Genomic DNA, 25,369 nt, shown 5'->3' with positions numbered 1-25,369 from the left:
CCCCATTCGCCCCGCCCAGAATAAGCCTTTCCACTGTCATCGCCCGAAGCCCCGCCCTCTCAGAGTCTATTGGTCAATGTTCCTCAGAAGTCCCGCCCCCAACTTCCAGCTCGCCTCTCTGCCCTGCTTTCCTTGTTTTCATTCCTTGTGTCACACGAGGCTGTGGCGAACGCGAAGTGGGAGGGGCGAAATATTGGGGAGGAAGGGGGCGGGAAGAGGGAGGAAAGTGAAAGGCACAGAGCGTCTCTCTTTCCCCCTGCTGACTCGGTTCTCGACTGCTCCCGGCCGCAGTTGTATTGTGGGATTGCGGCGCCGTGCCCGAGAAGCTCGGCTTTGGCAGGGGAGTCCAATAGCTAGCGCCTCCTGTCGTCCGCAAAGCAGCCTTGCCATTCCTCGGCACCCCAGCTCCCCCCCACCCCGAATCGCCTCCTCCTCCATCCTCCAGTTCAAAATGGCGGCGGCGGCGGCAGCGGCAGCGGCGATGGCTCCTCAGGGCTGCCCGGGTTCGTGCCCCAACTTCGCCGTAGTGTGCTCCTTCTTAGAGCGCTACGGGCCGCTGCTCGATCTGCCTGAGTTACCGTTCCCCGAGCTGGAGCGGGTGCTACAGGCGCCGCCGCGGGACGTCGGCAACGGAGAAGGTATGCGAGGGGCCCGAACGCCCGGCGGGAAGCGGCCTTTGCACGCTTCTTCTCTCAGCTTTTCATAGACGCACCGGGCCTCCGAGGCTCTTTCTCCCCCTTGGGGTGCATCTGCGCCTGGCCAGTCTACTCTACCCTGTGTCCTCCGGTCTTGGGCAGTGGGGAGGCGGGGCGGAGGCCCCCTAGGGCCACTTGGCCGGGCGCTGAGCGGAGGTGGGGGCGTCGCGGGCTAGGTGTGGGCTGGGGGCGGGGAGGGGTCATTGTGCTGATCCGCCGCCCCGGGGACTGCTACCCCGCGGCAGAGGCTGGTTCTCCACCCCGTATCCCTCTTGGTGGCGGGGGAAGGGGAGAGCAGGTTCCGGCCAGCTTTGCGCTTTTCTCCTCCTCCTCTCCCTTCGCTTGCTATCCCTCCCCTCCTCCCACCATCCTCTCGACCATCTCGGGGGAGGCTGGGCTCATCTTCTTGGGGCGCCCCCTTTCTCTCCACCTGGGTGGGCGGGGGCCAGCGGACACTTAAGCTCTCCCTCCCTCTAGTGGAAACTCCCCCGAGAGTGTCGGCTCTCGCCCCTCTTCGCCTCTCCTGGGGGGCCAGTTTAACCCCCAAAACTCCTTCCCCCGACTACGGAGATTTGCTCCTCCCCCGTGGGAGGAGGGGTCCTCCATTCTCGGTTTGGGGGACTAAGTCGGTTCACCTCCACTTTGGAGCGTAGAGGGTTAATTTCTCCTCCCCCATAGTTTTCTTCTCCCTCTCCCCCACCACACCCCCGCATAGAAAAGCATCTCCCCACTTTTCCAGTCCCTTCCCCCTTCATCTTGGCAGCAAAGCTTAGGGGAAGAAGAAGTCGCCCTCCCATTTGCAGGGTGGGGTGGGGTGGGGTGGGGTGGTTAGTGTGTAGGCTGGAGGAGGGGCTCAGACGGAGGGGGAAACAGTTGAAGAGGTGCTTGTTGCTCATGTTTCTCTCTGGTGCCGCTGGTCTATTATTGGTGTTCGCAAGTGGTGCTCCTTCCACATAAGGCCACCGCGCGGGTGCAGGGCGCATGCTCTACTCGGCCCCATTGAAACTTCCTGCTGCTGCTGGTTCTTTTCGCTGGAGCATCTCAGCGCTGCGCCTGCTGCCTCCAGCGCTCACTGAGCACAGATACTCACTCCCTATTTATTTCCGATCCATGCCTTGCCTTTTCTGGCACATTTTTGCCCTTAGAGAAGGGCTTTTTATTGAACCCTGATCAGTGCCTTTATCTGGGAACAGCCCTTTGCTGGAGAAGGAACGTTTTCCCAATAGGTCTTTTTTCTTCATTCTTTTTTTTTTTTTTTTTTTTTGTCCATCTTCGATGGCCAAAGTGGACTGGGTATTGTACAAGACAGCTGTTTCTTTTTGCTCTTCAATGCTCCATGGTAATGAAGTTTGTCTTAACTGTGTATTTACATTGCTAGGAAGGGCCTAAGTGTCAAGTTCTTAAAATATTACCTATAGAGAAAATGATGTTGTGGTTAACAGAGACCCAAATTAATAGAGTAGTTACGGTGCAGGCCTCTATCTTTTATTACCTGTCCAAATCTCCTCTACCCTTAACTGGCACATAAAGGGCTAATTTTTTATATGGTGTAAAATAGGAGGGTGATTAATATACTATATAGGCATTATATAAAGACTTCCTGCAGAAGTTCTTAAAAAATTAAGTTCCCCAATATAGTAATTTTTATTATCAAATTATATTTACATTCAATTTTTAAGGAAATAGTTATTATGAAGTCAAATGCCTTAGTAAGTTGCTTTTAGGATACCTTGGGAAGTGATAATAATCTTATCAGAGAGGAATGCGGGAATTTGGGGAAAAGGATTGCTGATAAAGTAAGTTATTTTTGGAATTTACTTGGACCAAATTGAAAGGCGGGTATGGACTTTCTGTGACGGTGTGGTATTTTGGATGGTATACAAGATTGCTTGCCCCTCCATTACTTTTAGGTATTTGACCACTGCATTTTCTTATATTAATAACAGAAGAAAAGATATCAGAGTCAATTTAATACTAAATGTTATCTTTCTGTCTAGAGTTGAATAATGTGTTACCAGCTAAGTAAAAAATGGGAAATAATATGGGCTGAAATATTATACAAGTGGGCTCAGCCACTGCATTATTATTGGTATAGCTACAACTATAATAATAGATCTTGTCATAAGGTGACCCAAGAATAATTATTAATATTACACAGTTCAGGATACGTGGCAAGTGAAAAGTCTGCAGGTGAAATACTGTTACTGTACAGGGCAAAGATTTTCATTTTCAGGCCTTTGATGATGGTTAACCTACTTGAAATAGCTGATAAAATAATACTGGTCCAACTAACAAGATTTGAACTGAGTCTTTTGGGAAGGAGTTGTGGTGTACTAGGAAGAGATAAAGTATATGGGTTTTAGTGTTGAGCCCTGTACTATGTGAGTTGTAGTGCAAATTACTTAATTACTGTGGACTTAGAAGTTTCTTCGGTAAGTTGACATAATATCAGGATCAAATGAAATGTTTCAAAAATCCTTTCATAAACCCAGTGCCTACAGATACTCTTGTGTTAGAAATTTTATTACAGAAGTTTGTGGGAAGACACATGAGTGTATTTGGAATTGAAATAAGTTTTTAGCATGCAACAAGGGTTTGAGCAGATATATTGAGCTATTATGTCCTTGATGAAAAGTCTTTGTTATAATGAAATGAGTTTTGCTCTATATAAATGTAAGTATTTTTAAATGACAGTTTTTAATACTATTTAAAGAGGCCTAATTTATAAAACTTTTATTTCCTTCCAAGTGTGGTTATCCCTTAAAAGGTGATTTTTAACCTACATATATTCTTCTGAGTTGCCAGCTCAGTACTTTTTACCTAGTCATTTATTGTGATGAGTGTGTCAACATTATGACATCCTTTGGAGGAGACTGTAGTTCACTGTATTGCCCCTATTTAAGCGCTTTGTGATATTTCCCCTAAAATTTGTTTATGTTTTAATTTGACATTGTGGTTTCAGCTTAGAATCTTTCTTTCATCCCTACAGAGTTGATGATTAAATTTGGTTTTATAAACTACTTGTTCAGTTTTAATGATATTATAATCGTTGCCATTTATTGAGCATTTACTGTGTGCAGACATCTCGTCATTCCTTACAACTATTATCTGAGGTTGCTCTATTATTCCTGTGTGGCAGGCATAGAAGCTAAGGTTCAAGAGATTGATTCAGCTGCTTAATGCCCGAGGTGATATAAGTTACTAGTAGATTCTGATTTCCAACCCAGATCTGACTCCAAGCTACAAAATTATATAACAACATAGGACCATGGTGCTATAGGACCATGTCCCCAAACTTCACCAAGGCACCACAGGGTATTGCCACCAATTCTCAGAGGTGCTGCCAGTTAGTTTAAATGTTCGAAAGAGATAGAGCGATACTTGACATCTGTTGGTTGCCAGGTGAACTACTAGCTTGAGAGAGTTCATGGTTTCAAAATTGGATTGTGTAGATTGTGCTACATTCCTTCCAGTGACATATCTTTGGGAGTTTTGAGGGTTTCTATGATAAAACACAAATACTGCATGAAAATTATTGTGGAACAGGTAATAAGCAGTGTCCACTCTGATTCCAGGGTTTGAGAAGTTTGTGCAGTGCCAACGGTAATACTTGTCCTATAAGTAGTAGTTGTGGTTATTTAAGAATGAATGTTCTTTTCAGCTGAGATAGATTTGTTTTTCAAGTGGCTACTAACAGCTTCATAAGTGGAACTGTTGTTATTTCTTGGCATAGGGTTGCCATGAAAGAAAACATTACTAAAATACTGAGGGTACCATGAACCTAGAAAGCTTGGGAGACTTTCTAGAGGTTCTGTGCTTTAGATAGTGCTCTAGAGACGCTCTTTGCATTTGAGGGCTAGAAAGGACTGGTGTATCTATTTTGCCTTTATTTTGCAGGGACAAAAACCAAGGTGCGGAGATTGATTTCAAGTGTATACAGCTAGCCGACCATTGGTGTTATTTAGATTGTTACTTGAAAAGTCCACCTATATGCTGAAATTGTCAGCAGAAAATATAGTTTTCTTGCTTATACTTGTTGGACTAGGAAAATGGTGTGCCATCTGAAAGTGCTTTTTTTTAATAGTTATTTTAAAATCCTCCTCTGAGGATATGTTTTTATTGACTTTAGAGAGAGAGAGACACTGAGAGGAAGGGAGAGAGAAACAGTGATAACGAGTTTGATTGGGGGCGGTTGCCTTCAGTACACACCCCCACTGGGAATTGAACCCTTAACCTTTTGGTGTATGGGATGGCTCTCCAACCAACTGAGCCACCTGGCCAGGGCTGAAGGTGCTGTTACATCCCCCCTCCCTCACAATCTGCTTTAGCCTTCCAAATTCTGTGCTTTCTCAGGACTCTTCAGCTTCCTCTTGACTAGAGGTAGATGACCAGGAGATATGGACCCAAATAAAAGTGGTCATTGGCTTTGTGGGATTACCAGCTCTCAAGGCTCCCAAGTATCATTACTGTCCTGCAGAGGACATTCTTTTAAAGAGGAAAATGTGCTTTTTCATTCTTTTTTTTTTTAAGATTTTATTTATTTTTAGACAGAGGGGAAGGGTGGGAGAAAGAGAGAGAAACATCAGTGTGTGGTTGCCACTTGTGCACCCCCTACCTGGGACCTGGCCTGCAACCCAGGCATGTGCCCTGACTGGGTATCGAAACAGTGACCCTTTGGTTTGCAGGCCGGTGCTCAATCCACTGAGCCATACCAGCCAGGGCGCCTTTTCATTCTTTAAAGATAGTCTTTGTATGGTATTGTTAGAAACATTACTTATATCTACTAACAGTCTATTAAAGTATGTATGGATGATGTGTTATGATTCTAATAGTTTATACTATGGCTGACTGAGTTATTTTTGTAGTATTAAAGAACTTGAGTCATTAGGTATTTTTTGGTTTGGTTTCCTTTTTAAGATTTTTCTTAAAACAATTTTAGGTTTGATTTCTTTTTTCATTTATTAATAAGTTTCAGATTAACTCTTAAAGCCAAAATGTCAAGTATAAAAGAATATATCTTTATATTTAACTTTATTTGTGGCTGTAACTTAGGTTCTTCCTTACTGCTGCTAATTGAATTGTGTGACAGTAGTTTTTTAGGAGCATTAAAGTAAAAAGGTAACTTTGTCATAAAGGGAACCACCATCTGTTGCTTTGAACAAAAGATCTTACCAGGTACATGAGCTGGGAGTTGTGTGGCTCTGCAGACGTAGACCATTGGTGGTAGCGTTGCTGGACTCAGAACCTGGTTTGGTGGGAAAAAACCAGTTTTGGCCTTTCCACTTTTGATAAATAAATATTCTTTAGACATTTGTTAGATGGAAAGAAATGTATTTCTTCCATCCTTTTTGGTATATCACAGAATTGAGGTAATCATAAGTTATGGAGGTTCGGAGGGAGGTTGCTGGCATTGTCCCAGGGTTGGAGGTGACAGGGACAGAAGGATTTTTCTGGCTAAATTGGGCCTGTTGATGCAAATTGACTAACTCGTTTTTTAATTAATAAGACATTTGCCTAGAAGTTTATGTTAAATTCTCAGCTGTTAAGAAAGGTGAGCATTTATTAGCTACTTCAATACTTAGTGCAAGTATGGTAAACCTTGTGGGGATTGTTTTTAAAAAAACCGATGAAACGTGGGCCCTTTCAAGGATTTTCTAATCTGGTGAGAAGTAGGTAAATTGAGAGTTGTTACTAATATTTTTTTCTGGGAGTTTATTAAGTGAATTCTAATCTGTAAATTAATAAACTAAAATGATCGCAATGGCAGTTTTTTTGTGAGATGTATAATCACGTGCAGTGTGGAAATGTAAGAGCAATCAATACCTGAAGTATTTAACCAGCATGTATTCAAGGAAGGTATTTATTTATGTTCTTGAATTTAAGAAAATTTCCTTGGCCATCTAACTGATGACTATAATGTTAATATATGCCTGGATGGTTTTTGTTGGTTTTCTGTTTTGTTGTGTCGTAGATCCCATTACAAAGGGTACCAGGGCATTTATTATCTATTTTCTTTTTATGTTAGAATTTTTATAGAATTAACTACTGCTTGAGAGAGTAATCAGGGCCTTCATTAAAAAAAAAACAACTTGTTCTTTCAACAAATGTTAATTGATTACCTTCTGTGTGCCAGACATGCTTATGTTCTGCGGATTCATTAATGAGCAAAATAGATAAGATCCATGCCCTTACAGAGCTCAAAGTTTAGCAGCAAAGATAGACAATGAAGCAGTAAGGTTTTGTTTTGTTTTATTTTTAATTCTTGTATGAGCAAGTATAATATGTACTTTGTAATGGTATATATGTTAGTGAACTTTGTTTTATAAATTGTTTAGCTTTGTATTGTTTTATAATTTAGTTTTGTAGTCTATCTCTATGCTTCCCCGCCCCCCCTCCCCCGTATTTGTATGTGTTCATCTTAATCTTTTTCTGGAATGTAGGCTTAATGGTATTTATTTTTTCTTCGGTTTTTCTTAATATTCTTTCCACTTTTTATTTTCTATGCCAATTATGTATTTCTTTGGTAATCACACACACAGAAAAATGAAAGTAGTCTCCTACCAAAAAGTGAAATGGAGAAGGTGATCAAAAGGTACAAACTTCGTTATAAAATAAGTAAATCATGGGGATAGAACTTATAATAGGATGACTGTAGTTAATTACACTGTACTGTATGTTTAAAAGTTGTTGAGCCTGGGCTGGTGTGGGTCAGTGGGTGGAGTGCTGGCCTGCGAACCAAAGGGTCGCTGGTTCAATTGCCAGTCACAGTACATGCTGGGTTGTGGGCCAGGTCCCCAGCAGGGGGAGCATGAGAGGCAACCACACATTGATGTTTCTCTCCCTCTCTTTCTCCCTCCCTTCCCCTCTCTCTAAAAGTAAATAAATAAAATCTTTGAAAAAAAAGGTTGTTGAAAGGTCTGCTCTGTCTGTGGAGCAGCCATTCTCATGTGTCACTGCTTCACCAATAAACTCTTTTTCACTTTAGACTCCTAAAAAAAAAGAAGAGGAGGGAGAAGAATACGTTGTTAAGAGAGTAGATCTTAAGTTCTCATCACAAGAAGAAAATTGTAATTGTGTGTGGTCATGTATGTTAACTAGATTTATTGTGGTAATCACTTTGCAATATATACAAATTTTGAAAATAATGTTATATGTAATTTATATCTCAGAAAAAAGAAAAGTAGTCTTGTAGCCATGGCTCAGTTGGTGGAAAGTTGTCCTGTACACCAGAAAGGTTGCAGGTTCAATTCCCGCTCAGGGCATATGCCTAGGTTGTGGGTTTGATCCCGGGTCCAGCCACCTATGGGAGCCAATCAGTCAATATTTCTCTTTCACATCGATGTTTTGCTCTCCCTTCCTCTTTCTATAAAAGCAATGAAAAAATGTCCTTGGGTGAGGATAAAAAAAAATTTTTTTTAAGTAGTCTTCTGAGAGGCCTTATAAAAGGAAAATTGAGTTGCTGCTTTTATTTAGTTTTAATCCTGACTTACCTTTTACAGTGAATATTACAGTCATCCACCAACTCACCCACATCAGTAGCTAAGAAGCCATCCTACACCTTAACCTCTGACATACCTTCCACTTTGTTTGGAGTCTTGAGTGTCTCATTATCCTCTTTTATTCAACCTCACTTTTCTATTGCCATTGCTGCTGTTTTAGTCATGTGGAGCTGCTTGCAGATCTCTGAAGAAATGAAAGGTTGTTCTACATCTTTGTGCCTTTTCCTCATCCTCCTGTCTGAATTCTCTCCCCATCTTCCTTCCCCTGCCTGCTCATTGTATTACTATCCATCATTAATCTGCTCCTTAAGCATCAGGTGCTCTGTGTATTTTTTTTCCCTGCTGCTTCTGTCTCTCAAGTTAAATTAACCAGTTCTGCTTCCTCAGCCCTTATGTGCTGCCCTGTGGAGGTTTTATATCACAGTGCCCATAACACTTTTTGTGCTTACTATCTAGCTTAAGAGACTGTGAACTCCTTGAGGGCAGGGACAAATGTTTATGAGGTGAATAGTTTCTTCCCCCCGACTTACTATAGGACCATGCTCTGTTCTAAAACTTCATTTCAGAATTAAATCTTGCAAACTCGTAACTAAAGATTTGCCCAACATAAGAGAACGACATTCCTTCTATTGATGATTGGAAGTAATTGACGTGTTGGTTAGTGCCATCCTTTGAATGAACAGATTTTGTGTCCCATTTCATTAGAAGTACTATTGTATTTAAAATGAGTGCATGTAATTGGAAGTGAAAGCCGAGTCTGTGAAAGTCTGACTGTAGGGGTGGGCACATTACAGCCTTTGGGCTAAATCTGGCCCATGATCTGTTTTAATAAATAAAATTTTGTTGGTACAGTCATGTTAATTTGTTTACATATTGTTTATGGTTGCTTTTACACTAAAGTGGCAGAGTTAAATGATTGTGGCAAAGAACTTGTAGGTTTAGCCTGTGAAACCTAAAGTATTTACTATCTGGCCTTTTACTTTAGGAAAAAGAAATTACTGATTCCTTTATAGTGAAGAGATGTTTATCAGCTGGTTATCTTTGTGTTTCAGAATACTTTTGGAACCAGAATATACAAATTAAGTGCCTAAAATGTCCTGTGAATGAAAATAATTGAGCAGTAGTCTCCTCAATATTTATGCAGTTTTACATACAACTAACTCTTACTGTTACTCCTCTTTTTTTAGGTGAGGTGAATCTAAAAGCTTTTCCGTTAATAGGGTGATAACATAGCATTGAACTAATTTCTTTCACTCAAGGATGCCATGGCTTCTATTGCCTAATTGCCATAAGGCAAGGCTGTCATGGGGTGCCAGTTGAGACAGTGATTGGCAGTAGAGTAAGAAATGTTGTAATAATTGCTGTTATACTGGCCACAAAGTCTCATCTAAGATCTGATTTGGAGATAAGAGTCCCCAGGTATTGGTGAAGATAAGGTTGGTTGAATGGTGGTGCCATGTACTCAGATGACAAAGGATGTGTTAATTGACGTTAGGATTTAAAAGATTTACCTAGGTTATGGAACAGAGGATTGGGGAGAACATACTAGAGAATAGCTTACTTACATGTCGCTGGTATGTGTGCCTTGAACATCAGTCATTGTTTTATAGGGAAAGTGCAGTGCTGGGAAAGTGCAAAGTTAGGAAACTTAGGCACTTGGAATGGTGCAGATCTCAGGAAATTTACTTTGCGCCCTCAGTTGGCTCTGCAAATATGTCTAATTACCATTTCCTCAGTGTTTCAATGTTAAAAGCCTTTTAGGGAAAAAAATTAGAATGAGTTTTCCGAATTGTAACTTGCTTGTGGTGTTTGGAGTTGTGGACATAGCAAGACTGTAACACTTCAGAAGAACTTTGTCTAACCAGAAATATAATGGAGCTTAATTTATATCACCATTAAAGTCTTGCCAAGCTTTACTTTTTTAAAAAAGGATTTTATTTATTTAATTTTACAGGGGAAGGGAGGGAGAAAAAGAGGGAAACATCAATGTGTGGTTGCCTCTTGTGCGCCCTCTACTGGGGACCTGGTCCACAACCCAGGCATGTGCCCTGACTGGGAATTGAACCAGTGGTCTTTTGGTTTGCAGGCCAGCTCTCAATCCACTAAGCCATACCATCCATGGCCCGAGCTTGGGCTTGGGTCAAAACACTGGGTGAATAGGTTTGGAGAACCCCAGTCTTAACCACTGTCCCCTCAGCTATGCTTCTTATGATTGTAATGTGCACGTCCCACAGCACTATAAACTATTTTGTACTAGCAAATTTATCTCCAATTCTTTAATTCACGGTCTTGATCTGAACACTTAGGCTCCTGAGTTTTTTCTACTCATTTATGCTCTCTTACTTTAAAAACATCTTATTGTATTAGTACGAGCATTATTTTAAAAGGCACACTATTGTAATGGGATACTGAGATAGTGTATACTAAAAGTAATACAAGTTCCTAGGTACATTTGAATGCCTCGAATGTGAATCTTTACCTGCTCATCATTGCTTATTCTTGGAAATAACTCTGTTTTTGAATCTTTTTGAAATAAGACTCTTATCTAGTATAGTTGTAAAGTTTTGTGCAGTGTGTCATCAAAAGCCCCCAGGGTTCATTCCCCTATTGTTACGAGTTCCATTTACCCTAAGTGGAGAAGTGGTCTTGTTTTCTCCTTCTTGCTCAGTGGTTTTCAACTTTTATTATAATCGGGTGGTTTAATTAACTATTTCTGGCTACACATTAGAATCACTTTAGGGAGTCCTTTTGAAAAATACCAAAGCCTGGACCTTACCATATTCCATAAGATCAGAATATTTGGAGATTGTGGCCCTGGCATGAGTGATTCCTTTTTTTTCAAGCTTTTATTTAAGGGCAATTATGCATGACGGATTTCAAACCTTGCTGAAAGCAGCCACATCCATAGACTGCACAGAGTCCTCAGAAGCAGTGATCCGCTCATATGTGTTCCAGCTTTATTGTCCTCAACTACACACTGTATTTGAAGTTTTTTGATTCCATACCCCACTGGAACCAGTTTAGAAGAGCCCAGACCAAGCTCAAATGCTCCCAACGCACCTCTCTAATTTTGCATATCCAACTGTCATCCCAATAAGATGGAAGACTTGCAACAAGTGCATGTTTTTTGACTTTATTTGACTCACACAGTTTAAGGCATTCTTCTCTTAGCTTCTCGCCTTTTCGCTTTCCTCCTCCTCATCCAATACAAAGAGATCAGTGTCAACATCTTTTTTTACTCTCTGTTGCTCCACTTCCAGTGATGTCTTCCACACTAGCAGGGCCACATTTGCCTAAAGCTTTCTTCACTCCTGGCAGGTTGGCCTGTTCCTTTTCCTAAGACTTGATGTGAAGATTATACCAACATGGGGATGATACCAGTGAGCAGGTGGTGGGCCATAGACTACTTCAAATGCTGCCACATCTGCTTGTGATGGCACATACCCCTCGATTTAGCTCTCGTCCGCCAGGTAGCTGTTGAGCACGTGGTAGCTGGTATACTTTTCAGGTCTCCAAAACCATGGCTTTGGCTGACCCAGGAAGGGGGATGGCGATAGAGGAAAGGGGGGTGCAGGTAGTTGGCGCCAAGTGCTAAAGGTGGGGAGGGGGACATCAGCAATTCTGATATGTAACCAGGAATGTCTGTCTCACCTACTTGTCCTGGTACTTTACTTCAGTTTTTGTCTTGAAGTCTGTTTTGTCTTGGAGTATAGTGACTCCAGCTGTCTTTTGGTTACTGCTTTTCATAGTATATATATCTTTTTCCATCCTTTTAATCTCCTTGTGTCTTTGATTCTAGAGTGTATCTCTTATCGACAGCATATATTTGTATCACGTTTACATGGCCATGTTTGCATGAATCTAGTTATGCAAACAATTATACAGAAGTATATTGCTTTGAGAAAATAAAAGAGCAAGTATCTAACTTTTCCCAGGGCATATTGTAGCATCACTGTAGTTACCGTGGAAATTTAAATGGTTGATTAGGAGATGGAAAAGAATTCCATGTACAGAACAGCATGGGAAAAGGCATAGAAGTGTGATACATTCTGGATTGTACAGGCAATTGTTAACTTTAGGCATTAGGTTTCTAAAAGATTTGGGATTGAGGAACTTTAGACTGTGTGAGAAAATTAGATTGGAACATGTTAGTTATAAATGCCTTGAAGTATTTTCTTTTAAAGTAAAAAAAAGTGTGTTACATGAAGGCAACATGTCAGTGACTGTAAGTTCCATAAAGAATTTGTTTTGCCTTATTTTACTTTGAACCTAGCATAGTACTTAGCATATTATAGGCACTCAGATGTTAGTTGAATGAATAAATGTCACATTTCAAATTAGTAATAATGAATGTTTGATGTATTTTTTACTATTTTTTCATCCTTTACTTGCTAGAGATTAGATATTGTTTATAAAGATGGTACATACTACTGAATCTCCTCCCTCCCTTCACTTATTTTTCTTCCTCCTCTTCTCCCTCCCTCCTTTCTTCGGGTGTTTCTTCCCAGGTCCTCTCCATCTTGGGTATTATAATAGTAAGCTTTCAGTTCCTTTCTTGGATTCTATGGTTATACCATGTCTTAACTGCATGCCAAACCATATGTGTTAACCTCTGTCTTCTAAGCTTACTACTTTTTATAGGAATCTTCAAATACAGTTTTAAAATGTTTTTCTTTTATAGTTCCCAAGACATCTCAGGGAAAAGTCATTATTACTTCCCTGCTATTTACCTTTTAAAATTAAACAAAGTAATCCCAGTTCAGTTTCTCTGAGTTGTTTTTATATCATCTTCACCAGGTGTGACCTGAAATTTTTATTTCTGAAATTAATATTTTTTGAATTGTTGGAAAAGCAGAGTGGTCAGCTTGGAGGTAAGGAAATCAGCTAGAGATTGTTATAATATTGTTGTGAGACATGAATTGGGGCGGCGTATGTGGGAAGTGAGAAGAAAGGCTAGATCTGAGGTTTTGTAGGTAGAATCGATGAGGACATAGTGAATGGATTGATGTGAAGGGTCTGTAAGAAGAGATTAGTGTGATTCCTAGGCTGCTGGCTTAGAGAGTAGGTAGTTAATGGTTACATTTATTGTGGAAAGAAATTGTCACAAAAGCCCAGGGTTTATGGGGGAAGGGAGTGATTCTCTATTTTTAAAAATTCAGAATTTGTATAAACATATACAACACTATTTGAAGACCTAGCTGTGTTAATTTTATAACTTACTAAAAGCTTATTTTGAATAAACAGATTATGGCAATATATCTCATTTGACAGCTTTTTTTTTGTTTTGTGAGTTAAGTTACTATACATATATTAAATATATATTTAATATATTTTGTTAGGGTTTTTCTTATGATATTTTATTTATGTACTTAAGATAATTAACTTTATTAAACTGTCTTGGCATTGGTATTCAGTTGTATTCTTTCATAGGTAAAGCTTTTTAAATTGAGGTATTCTGTCATTTTCATTTGTAAAAAAATTTTGTTGTAATTTTAGATATTGCTTTGTTCTGGGTAAAGATTTGCTAGTTATTGGCTATTCTTTCTGTCCCCCCATCCCTACAAAGAAAGAAATGGAACTTCCAATAAATTGAAATGCCATTCTAAATTGAGAACCAGATATGTATCTAAATTGAGAACCAGATAGTAAAATATATTGTGTGGATTGAGAGTATTATATAGATGGGGAGCAGGCAAGTTAACGTGTCATTTGTGCGGGTTGGTAGTTACTAAGTAATTCTTGATTAATTTGAAAGTTTCACTAGCAGAAATATTTATTTGAGTTGAATTCCATATTCGGGGTGACTGTTTCTCCAACTGTTACAAATACTATTAGATACTATGTAGTAACTCAAACCTGTAATGGTACTTCAGTTACAATTAAAGTCTTATCTCAGGCCATTTAATTAGTGAAGGATAGTTCCATCATCTTGAAAGACAAAATGTTACCACTTAGAGAAATTATATATTTCCTCAGCTACTACTATTATTATTATTATTATTATTATTATTTTTATTGTTATTCATTTACAGTTGTTTGCCTGTTCTCCCCATCCCTCCACCCTACCCCAGCTGAACCCACCTCCCTCTCCCACCTCTAGAATTATTAATAATGTAAATAATCTATCTACAAGGAAATTAATATTGGGAGGTTTTTTACATTTTTCTCTAAGGTAGATACTAGAGCACAATTAATTGCTTTAATATAAGAATCTTAATAGTCTCTTTCCCTGCTCCTGCCCCTTAGTGCGACACCCAACCTTCCACATTTTAACTACAAGATTTTAGTTTTATATTGTCCTTAACTTATTTTAATGCTTCTCAACAATTGTTTAAATTAAATGATACATTTTAGTAGTTTATTTGATTACCACTATTTTTGATTCCCACATTTATCCTCTTAGATTAATTCTTTTGCTGTACTATATTCTTTTTCAAATATAATTTGTAGGTGGTGAACTTTTGAGTTCTTGCATGCCCGGAAGTAGATTTATCTTGTCCCTGTTCTGAGTGCCCGTTTAGATTGAATACAGTTTTCCAGTGTTCGAAGAATTTCCCTACAGAACTTTGATGCTGCTGCCCTTTTATCTTCTAGCATCCACTGTTGCTGATGAGAAATCTGTCAGTCTGATTTTTGTTCCTTTATAAGTGAGTTTATTTTCTTTCCTGAAATATTTTTATGATTTTTTTAATTCTTAGAGCTCTGGACTTTTTCAGGATGTGTCTTTTTTTTTTTCAGTAACCTTGTTTTTGCTTTCGCTTTTACTTTTTAAAATATTAAAATCACAGATTTGTTTAAAGCCTTCAGTGTTACTCCTGTCCTGATACTCTTTCCTCCATTTCCACAGGCAACCACTGTCCTAAATTTTGGAGTTTATCCCCACGAATAGTTTTATACTGAGTATATATCTATGTATCCATAACAATACATGGTATGGATTGATATTCTTGAAAACTTTATATGTAAATGGTATAATACAGTATTCATTCCTCTACAGCTTCCTTATTTTCCCCATCAATACTGTTTTTGAAATACATCCCTGTTTGTGCATGTTGTTATAGTTATTTACTTGAACTGCTATGTAAGTATCCTGTTACATGAAAATACTGTAATTTTTTTTTTTAAAAATCAATTTTTAGGTTTATATTTTGTGTTATTAAGAGTAATGCTGCAGCATTGTCTAGAGGTGGATTTGCTGGACCGAAGGGTATATAAAGTTTTGTTTTAGCCAGTTTACTCTTAGCTTTATCAATTTATATGCTGCCAGCAGTGTACGAGGTTTCCCATTTATCTAGATAATCAGCACTTGGTATTGTCAGACTTTTGCGGTTTTGATAATGTGGTTGTAAATTAGTTGTTGGGTTTTTTTTTTTTAAAGAGAGGGAGAGAAATGTCAATGTGTGGTTGCCTCTCGTGTGCCCCCACTGGTGGCCTAGCCTGCATCCCAGGCATGTGCTCTGACTGGGAATTGAACCAGCAACCCCTCGGTTTGCAGGCCAGCACTCAATCCACTGAGCCACGCCAGCCAGGGCTGTAAATTAGTTTTCTTACTGTTACAATGATAAGATTGAACATTCCATGTTCTTCAGCGATTCCGTTTTCCCTTCTGTAAATCGTCTTTTTTTATAATATCCTTCCCCATTTTTTTCTTTGCGGTTATCTGTTTTTATTGATTTATGGCAATTCTTTACTTTGATGTCAATTATTTGTCATTTTTATTTGCAACGTAAATGTCTCAGTTTTGACTCCAGCAGCCTGAACCTAGCATCAGATTCCATAGGTTTTAATGGTACAGTGACCAGTAAGCCCCCAAGTCACATTCCAGCTGCAAGTTCCCATGACCCACTTCAGGTTTGATAACTTGCTGAATGACTCACAGAACTCAGAAAAGTGCTATATTTACAGTTATGGTTTTTATTTAAAGGGTACAATTTAGGACCAGCCAGATAAAGAGATATACATATAAGACAAAATCTGGGAGGGTGCCAGTTCTATGCCCTTTCTCTGTGGAATTAGGGTGCATCACCCTCCCAGCACATCAGTGTACTTACCAGTCTGGAGCCTCCATTGACCTTAGGTATAGCAGGGGCTTTTTGGAGTTCGGCCAGTGATTGAACTTAATCTCCAGTCCCTTTCCCTTCCATGTAGGTAGGGCTGATACCATGTGGCTCAGAGCCCCAGCTGTCTCATCATATGATTGGTCTTTCTGGCATGACTAGCCCCTTTTTAGGTAGTTCATGTATAAAAAGATAGATCCATTTATAGTTTATTTTTCTTTAAATTCGTATGATCTGCTCACATACATATGTCTGTAATTTTGTTTTAAAAATTAAGAATTCTATTTCTGGCCGTGATGGAGTAATAAGGAGTCTTTACCCTCTTGTTACAGACAGCTAGTAAGCTGGTCTAAAATATACAAACCATCACTTTTTAGATATCGTACCATAAAGAGAGAGAGAAGAAATAAAGGAGATAAGCTCTGTAACTACTATGGCTTTCTTCCTGGAAGCAACTTTGGTAACTCAGGAGCAGGGAGAGGGTCATAATGAGACTGGAAACCTCACTCCGTTGAGGAGGGAAAGATTGGGTTTTAGAAAGGGTTAGGCAGTGAGAATTTGCGTGGTCAAGTTCTGAAAAGAAAGGACCTTTGTAGACAAAAGAACTTCAAGGCCCCCTTGAGTCTGCTGAGTACCAGATCATGAATGCATGAGGTGAAACTCCATAACGCCAGGCAGTGAACATCATGGAATTATTCACAGAATATTCCTGAGCTTATACAGGAGATATTTAACTCTGAGCAGACAGAGGGAATGAAGGGTCCTTTGGAGTACCCAAGGCATACAGTGAAGAACCCAGTGGATTTGTAATATATTAAAGAAAGAAAAGTCCTCAGAGCCAGCAGCTGGGTCTATAAATAACTGACTACCAAAACAAAGCCCAAATATTTATGGAATGATCTCATACACTCAATCACCATAGTGTAACATTGATATTTTTCAGCATCCAAGGAGAAATTTCTAGACATGCCAAGAAGCAGGTCCTGTGTAACCCATAATCAGGGTTGAGAAATGACAGAGGTGATGCAGCTAGCAGACAAGGTTGTTAAAATAGCTGTTATATCTAATAAATGTGTTCAAAGAAAAATGTGAACCTAATGAGCAGACAAATGGAAGATATGAAAAAGAACCAAATAGAACTTTCAGGGATGAAAAGTAACAGTGTCTGAAATTTTTAAAAAGTGAAAAGGATTTAACAACAGATTGGACAGTGCAAAAGAACAGACCAGTGAACTTGAAGATACAGCAATAGCCTTTATCTTACAATGAAGCAGAGAAAGAGAACTGAAAACAATCTGATGATTCACTGGTCTGTGTAACAATAACAATCAGGTTTAACAAAGTGTAGTTGACATCCTAAAAGGAGGGTAGAGCCAAAAATACTGTAGGAAATCATGACAAAAGTTTCCAGATTTGATAAAATGATAAACTAGCAGATTCATTAATCTAACAAACGCAAAGGAGGAGGACAAACACAAAATACCAAGACATAAACAATTCCTAAGGACTAGGTTAAAGAGATTACTTTGAAGGCAACCAAAGAAAAAGACACATGAGTATTACATACAGAGAAACAATGGAGACTTCTCGTCAGAAACTATGCAAACAGGGAGATAATGAAGCATTTTAAAAGTACTGAATGAATAGAATGGTTAGCATATGCATTCAAGAAAATGTCCTTTGAAAATGCGAGTGAAATAAAAACCTTTTCAGACAAATAAAACCAGAGAGTTTATTACTACCTAGCTGACATACTGCAAGAGTTATCTTTAGATGGAAGGAAAATGGATCAAATGACAGCTCGAATCCAGACAAAGAGATGGAAAGTAGAGTGCAAGCAATGAGAAATATATGAGTAAATTAAAATTTCCCAAAGTTTGTCTTTCAAAAATACAATTCTATAGAGCAAAAAACATAATACTTTGTAAGTTTTTATAACATGTAAAAGTAAAATGTATGACAACCCTAGTATAAAGGAGAAAAGCAGGGAAGAGGATGAGTACAATGTCGTTAAGGGTAAAAAGTGTCAACATGTAATGTGAAGTGGGAGAATATCATTTGATGGTAAAATGTGGTGAGTTAAAGAGGCATATTATAAACCCTAGAGCAACAACTAAACATTAAAATAAAGAAATATACCTGGCCCTGGCTGGGTAGTTTAGTTGGTTGAAACGTCATCCCTGATACTCTAAGGTTGTGAGTTCATTATCTGGTCAGGGCTCACAAGAAGCAACCAGTGAGTACATAAAAAAGTGGAACAATAAATCAATCAATCTTTCTCTCCCCCCTTCCTCTTTCTCTCACTTTTTAAAAAGAGAGAAGTATGCCTAATTAGCCAATAGTGGATATTAAATGAATGCTAAAGTATGCTCAGGTAATCCAAAGGAAGGCAGGAACTAATGGAAGAAAGGAACAAAAAAATGTTGAGAACAAATGGTATGATTGTAGATTAAAATTCAGTAATATCAACAGTTGCATTACATATAAATGATTTTAATCCAGTTATGCTTTAAAAATGGTTATGTCAAACTTGCTTATAAATGTTTCATAGCAGCTTTACTTAAACTAGAAATAACCCAAACATTCTTCAGATAATTGGACAAATATATTTATACAGTGGGATACTAGTCACATTAAAAAGGAGTGGATTGCTGATAAATGCAAAACATGGGTAAATCTCAAAATATTACGTTGAGTGAAAAAAGCCAGACAAAATGAGTGTGTACTATATGATTACATTTATTTGAAACTCTGGAAAAAACATCTGTAGGGACAAAAGGCACATCAGTGGTCATTTGAGGGTGGGGGTGGGGTGGCCAACTGGGAAGGGTGTTACAAGTCATGGTCTCTTCTGTTTTGCTTTTTTTTTTCTTGCTTAGTCTGTTCTCTTGTATGTTAGGAAGCTTGCTCACTCATGGAAGTCAGTTTACTGTTGGCCACTTGTAAATTGATGGTATGGGTCATAGTTGATTGTGGGATAAGTGTACATTGCTAGAACAGATGTTCTTATTTATTACATGTTTCCTTTAGTGGTTTTAGAAATGTGTTGTGTTTTCTGGTTTCTTAAGTATGATTAAAAAACATGTATTACTGTTTATGGGTTAGAAAAAATCCATGTTTAAGAAAAAGTTGTGATTTTTTTTTTTAGTCCAAATCATAAATTCATTGAACAAGTCTTTCTCAAATTTGTGTGGTAGGCACTGTCCTAGGTGCTGAAGGCACAGGTCTGTTTAATGTGGGATATAGGTGATCAAACAGGCATATATGATAGGGTATAATGCACAGGTGGCAAACACAAGGCCCACAGGCCATATGCAGCCCTCCACCTTATTTTATCCGGCCCAGCACCTTGTTTCTATCCGGCCGCAGTGCTGAACTCCTTGTCCCTAGTTAAGGAGTAGTTACATTTATGCAGTCCTAAAATTACATTTGGCTCTTTGAAGGCAACCATGAGGCTGATGTGGCCCCTCATGAAAATGAGTTTGACACCCCTGGTGTAATACGTAAGTAGAATTATTTTGAGACACCCAGCAGAGGCACTTAATCCTGGTAAGATAAAAGAATGATATAAAAGAATAATAAAGGAATGCTTTCCTAAGGAGCAACAACCAAACAACTCAGGATGAGTAAGTAGAGTTTGGTTGAGGATAGAGGAAACTGCAGGAACTAAGGTCTGGAGGCTGTGAATAAACAGTATGTAATGTTTAGGAATTCCAAGAAGTTCAAAATAGTGAATTTGTTGAGCCATTAAACCAAAACTAGAAGCTCATTACTCTGGACTTCCTGTTATATGAGAAAAAGTAACCCCTTATTTGTGAAGCCACTCTGGTAAGTAAGGTTTTCCGTTACTTGAACAAAACCATAACCAACACAATAAGACAACGTATTTAACTTGAAGCAGAGATGGACAAAATAATTTAGAAGCAAAAGAAATGAAGTCCTGAAATAGAATAAACTTTTGAGGACAAGGCAGAAGTATAGGGTCTACAAAGGAATTTTAAAAGAAAGAGGAGAAATCAAAAGTCACAGGATGGCTAGGTTTCAAGGAAGAAGCAGTCACCAGTGTCACATGCTGCCAAATTACGACTCATCCACTTACTATAATTAATGGATATCAGATTTGGTGAGTCTGGAACAAATGGGTAAAAAAAGGAAAAAAGGACTTCTGGCCAAGATGGAAGTGTGAGTAGATACACTTTGCCTCCGCACAAAACCAGAAGAAAGACAAAAAAATTAAAAATAAAAAACAGTCAGAACTGGCAGAAAATTGAACTGTATGGATGTCTGACAACCAAAGATTAAAGAAGAAACATCCAGAATGGTAGGAGGGGCGGAGACCAGCAGTCTGGCAGACTGGGCAGTCCCACATTTGCATGAGGATAAACTGGGAGGAACAACTGGGGAGCAGGATAGACCACACAACCCAGGGTTGCAGTGCAGGGAAATAAAGCTTCAAAACCTCTGGCTGTAAAAACTTGTGGGGGTTGCGATGACAGGAGAAACTCCCAGCTTCACAGGAGAGTTTGTTGGACAGACCCACAGGGTCCTAGAACGTACACAAACCCATCCACCTGGTGAATCAGCACTAGAAGGGTCCAATTTGCTTGTGGGTAGCGGAGGAACTGACTGAAAGCCACCTAGTGCCCAGAAAGTGGTATTGCTTCCTCTCTGACCCCTCCCTTACATACGGGGCCAAAGGCAGCAAGGAGGGTTGCCCCACCCTGGTGAATACCTACGGCTCCGCCCCTTACATATAACAGCTGCGCTGAGACAAAAATATATGGCTCAAATGAAAGATCAAAGCTCCAAAAATTAAGCAATGAAGAGATAGTCAACTTATTAGATGCAGAGTTTAAAACACTGGTAATCAAGATGCTCACAGAAATGGTTGGCTGTGGTCGCAAAATGGAGGAAAAAGTGAAGGCTATGCTAAGTGAAATGAAGAGAAATGTACAGGGAACCCACGGTGAAGGGAAGGAATCCAGTACTCAAACGAACACTTTGGACCAGAAGGAATAAATAAACATTCAACCAGAACAGAATGAAGAAACGGTAATTCAAAAAACTGAGGAGAGGCTTTTAGGAACCTCTGGGACAACTTTAAACGTTCCAATATCTGAATCGTAGGGGTGCCAGAAGGAGAAGACGGAGGAAGAGCAAGAAATTGAAAACTTACTTGAAAAACTAATGAAGGAGAACTTCCCCTATCTGGCAAAGGAAATAAGACTTCCAGGAAGTCCAGGAAGCCCAGAGTCCCAAAGAAGTTGGACCCAAGGAAGCACACACCAAGGCACATCTTAACTACATTACCCAAGATTAAAGAGGAGAGAATCTTAAAAGCAGCAAGATGAAACAGTTACCTGCGAAGGATTTCCCATAAGACTGTCAGCTGATTCATCTCAAAAGAAAACTTAGGCAAAAAGGGGCTGGAAAGAAGTATTCAAAGTCATGAAAAGCAAGGACCTACCACTAGATTACTCTATCCAGCCAAGCTATCATTTAGAATGGAAAGGCAGATAAAGTGTTTTCCAGGTAAGGTACAGTTAAAGGAGTTCATCATCACCAAGCCCTTATTATATGAAATGTTAAAGGGACCTAAGAAAAAGAAGAAGATCAAAACTATAAAGAGGAAAAATGATGACAGACTCACAACTGTCAACAATTGAACCTAAAACAAAAATAAACTAAACAAACAAGTAGAACAGGTACAAAATTACAGAATGGAGATCACATGAAAGGTTATCAGTGGGGAGTGTGGGGGAGAGGAGGGAGAATTAGGGGAAAGGTACAGGGAATGAGAAGCATAAATGGCAGGTACAAAATAGGGGGAGGTTAAGAATAGTATAGGAAATGGAGAACCCAAAGAACTTACATGTATGACCTGTGGACATGAACTAAAGGTGGGGAATGCTGGTGGAAGGTGGGGTACAGGGAGGAGGGGAATAAAGGGAAGCTAAAAATGGGACAGCTGTAATTGCATAATCAATAAAATATACTTTTAAAAAGGGAAAAGAAAAAGGACTCACCGACATGGACAACAGTGTGGTGATGGTGGGTGGGGGCGGGAGTTATTAGGGGACTATATTGTAATGGTAAAGAATACGATAAAAAAATGGAGACTGAATACATAGAAGTTTTTTCAGGAGGGGAGGGAAGGGGAGCAGTGTGTATTAGTTAGTGGGGACTTTTAGCATAAAATCCCAATTTGATTTTCAGAAGAAATGACCACAAGTACTTTACTTGTATCGTTGCTTGAGGCCATCAGCAGTTTAAAGTAATCCAAGGAAAGTCATGCATAAATGAAAATACATGTAAATGAAAACACTTGTAAATTTCACATTTGTGGCTTTTCAAAGGTCCCAGTCTTAGCAAACCACTCCTTCTAGGAACATTCGTTTTTCTTAAAATATAGAAGCTTAAGCCAACAGTTGTCTTAGTTTCAGTTTGATTAGATTTTATCCACAAAGGAATTAAGTATTGAAGTAATGATGCTTCCTCTCCAACAATGATGCAGAAAGGGGTGGGGAAGTTTTTCAACATAACTGAACAGTTGGTGGAACACCAACAGTTGTTGGTGGAACAGTTTGAACACTTAATCAAATAATTAAGATCTCCGCCATCCTGAACCTGTAGAATCTGTAGGGAGGAAGGATTCTTTAAACTGGGATGTTTGTATGCCTTTTGGGTTGTCTGTACACTCTTTGCACATATTTCCAGAAATTTTTAAGTTTACATTTTCTTAGAAGGTCTGTAGTTTTCATTTAAATGCTAAGAGGTCGTTTTATGTTGGAATCCCCAAGGAACGGAGACCCTGACATGAAAATGTGAGTGCAAGTAGTTTATTTGCACAGTGATAGCTGGAAACAGTGTTGTAGGAGGGGGAAGTGTGACCCAGAAGAGGGAAAAATCAAGTTACTATAAGCAGCTGGGGCTGTTGAATCTGAGAGACAGTGTACAGCATATCTCAGATTTATCCCAGTCAGGGGGTAAAGGACTACTGTCAGTTATTGGTTGAAGGCTACTTTCAGGAACAGTTAACTCTCTTGTCCTGAAATCAGAAGAAAACCTCACTGAAAGACTTGCACACACGTGCATGCTGGCTTGCACTGGACTCCTAGTACTGAGAGGGAAGGGTGAGCTGCTGCCAGCATCTGCTACAGAGGCAACAGTAAAATAGAATTGCATTTCTTGGTTAATGAAAGATACTTAAAAATTGTTTATGTGATTGGAAATTTTATGACAATAAGGAATTATTAACTTTTAGGTTATTTTAGGAGTCCTTATCCCTTAGAGAAACACAGTGAAATATTTAGGGATGAAATAATTATATCTGGATTTGCTTTAAAATAACATTGGGGTGGACAAAGTCTTGTGGTCATATATGGACTATTGTTGAAGTGGGGTGATGAGTTCATGGGGGTTTTAGTATACCAGTCTCTATTTTGGTCCCATCCCCCTTAACATTTTCACAATAAAGGATCCAGGAAAGTTTTTTGTGATTTTTTTATTTTTAAGGTTTACCGTTGTACTTAAAGAAGTTCAGGGTGGTGTGAATGGTTAAATGACCAATATAAGAATCCCAGAAACATATGTCTTTTAACCGAAATTCTATCTAGAGTTAACAAGTGTTCGTATGAACAGATCTCCTTTTGAAGTCTTCAGGCTGACTTCAGGTTAACCTATTTTAAGTTGGTTGTGTTTTGCTGATTTTCAATTAAACAAACTTAAAAATCACCAACATTTTATTTACACACCCTGGATGGCTTATTGATTGTTGTTTTAGCAGTCAGCCAGCTGGCTCTCAAATAAGGTGTCAGCGTTGTGCTTTAAATGACATGATCACCATCTGGTGGTGAATAACAGTAACTTTGGTTTGTGTGTTGCTTTATGGTTTATAAAGTGTTTTTATATACATTTTCTCATTTGTTGAAATAACTAACATTATAATGAATCCATTTGTTATTTGTGTCAAAATTTGAGGAAACTGTTAAGATTTTACTTATCTAGTTATTTTTTGCTTGTTAAATGTTGATTGAAAGAAATTGAACCAATCACTTATTACCAAGGAATAAAGACAGTATACATTTCATAAGGAAATGGAGGTTTTTAATTTAAGTTCACAATTGTGCCTACTTGTCTTTAAAACTAACACCAAACTGATATAACACCTAAAATCATGTTTTGAATCATAAAGGTGTCAACATAAGAGACATTCAAGTCTGTAGAGAATTTTTGGTGAGCTTATTTGAGCTACGCTGATGACAGTTGCCAGGAAGCAAAATCTCAGTGGATTGAGAATACTCAGACATTACAATAAAAAAGAGGAGGCCAAAGGGGTTACAAGAAATCCATTGGTGATAGAATAGGGGGGCAGGAGGAAGCAAAGCAGGGAAACCTAGGTTTGGACAAAAGACCATGATAGACACATACTTTTACACAGATGGGTATAGGATGGTTAACAGTTAACTTGATAACAGTAACAATGAGGGAACAATTATTACCTCCCCCTGGTGAGGTGCCTGTGCTTTGAGGGGTCCAGGAAAAGGAAATCTGACTTTCCAAAGTTACGTAGCCTCAAAGAAGCAAAAAGACAATAGATGAGCTCAGTTGAGTTGAGATTGACCTTTGTTAGGGGAAAATGCCTGCCGAGGATATGGCTACCTGCCATGAACCACTTTTAGTTAGAAAGTTTTATTTTCAGACTATCCTATGTGGTTACTTTAGGTGTCTTGAGTTTTAAGGCCACCATGCAGGCCTCCCCTGAGCTTGTCAGGTTTGGATGTGGCACCTTTTCTTCCACAAAGGCATATTCTAGTGTACTGTTTACAATTTTAAATACAGTAATGTCCCCCCTTATCTGCAAGGGATATGTTCCAAGAGCCCCAGTGAATGCTCTTGGGATAGTACCAAGCCCTATTATACTATATTTTTTCCTATACGTACATACTCTGATAAAGTTAATTTGTAAGTTAGGCACCATAGAGATTAACAATAATAACTAAAACTGAAATAGAACAATTACAACAAAAGTTATTATAAGAGCTATATAAAAATTGTAATAAGTTAGGTGAATGTGGCCTCTCTCAATATCTTACAGTACTGTAATCACCTTTGTGAT

At 39.0% G+C, this 25,369-nt stretch overlaps 1 protein-coding gene and 1 pseudogene across 4 annotated transcripts in view; one reads left to right on the top strand and one right to left on the bottom strand.

Annotated features, from left to right (window-relative positions):
* The first annotated feature begins 267 nt into the window (after positions 1 to 267).
* The window catches only part of RSF1 (remodeling and spacing factor 1), a 115,728-nt gene continuing 90,626 nt past the window's right edge, over positions 268 to 25,369 (top strand). Inside the window, exon 1 of one of the 4 annotated variants that reach the window (XM_045181854.3) lies at positions 268 to 638. In XM_045181854.3, coding sequence (XP_045037789.2) covers positions 452 to 638 — 187 coding nt within the window. In that variant the 5' untranslated portion in view covers positions 268 to 451. The remainder of the gene's footprint in view (positions 639 to 25,369) is intronic. The other 3 variants (XM_045181855.3, XM_024572741.4, XM_024572742.4) reach the window with 3 other exon arrangements.
* LOC112315871 (elongation factor 1-beta-like) lies at positions 10,578 to 11,807 on the bottom strand (annotated as a pseudogene).

The sequence above is a fragment of the Desmodus rotundus genome, chromosome 5 (assembly GCF_022682495.2).
Source record: "Desmodus rotundus isolate HL8 chromosome 5, HLdesRot8A.1, whole genome shotgun sequence".
Classification (NCBI taxonomy): domain Eukaryota; kingdom Metazoa; phylum Chordata; class Mammalia; order Chiroptera; family Phyllostomidae; genus Desmodus; species Desmodus rotundus.
This window is presented reverse-complemented; position numbering and strand designations above follow the sequence as displayed.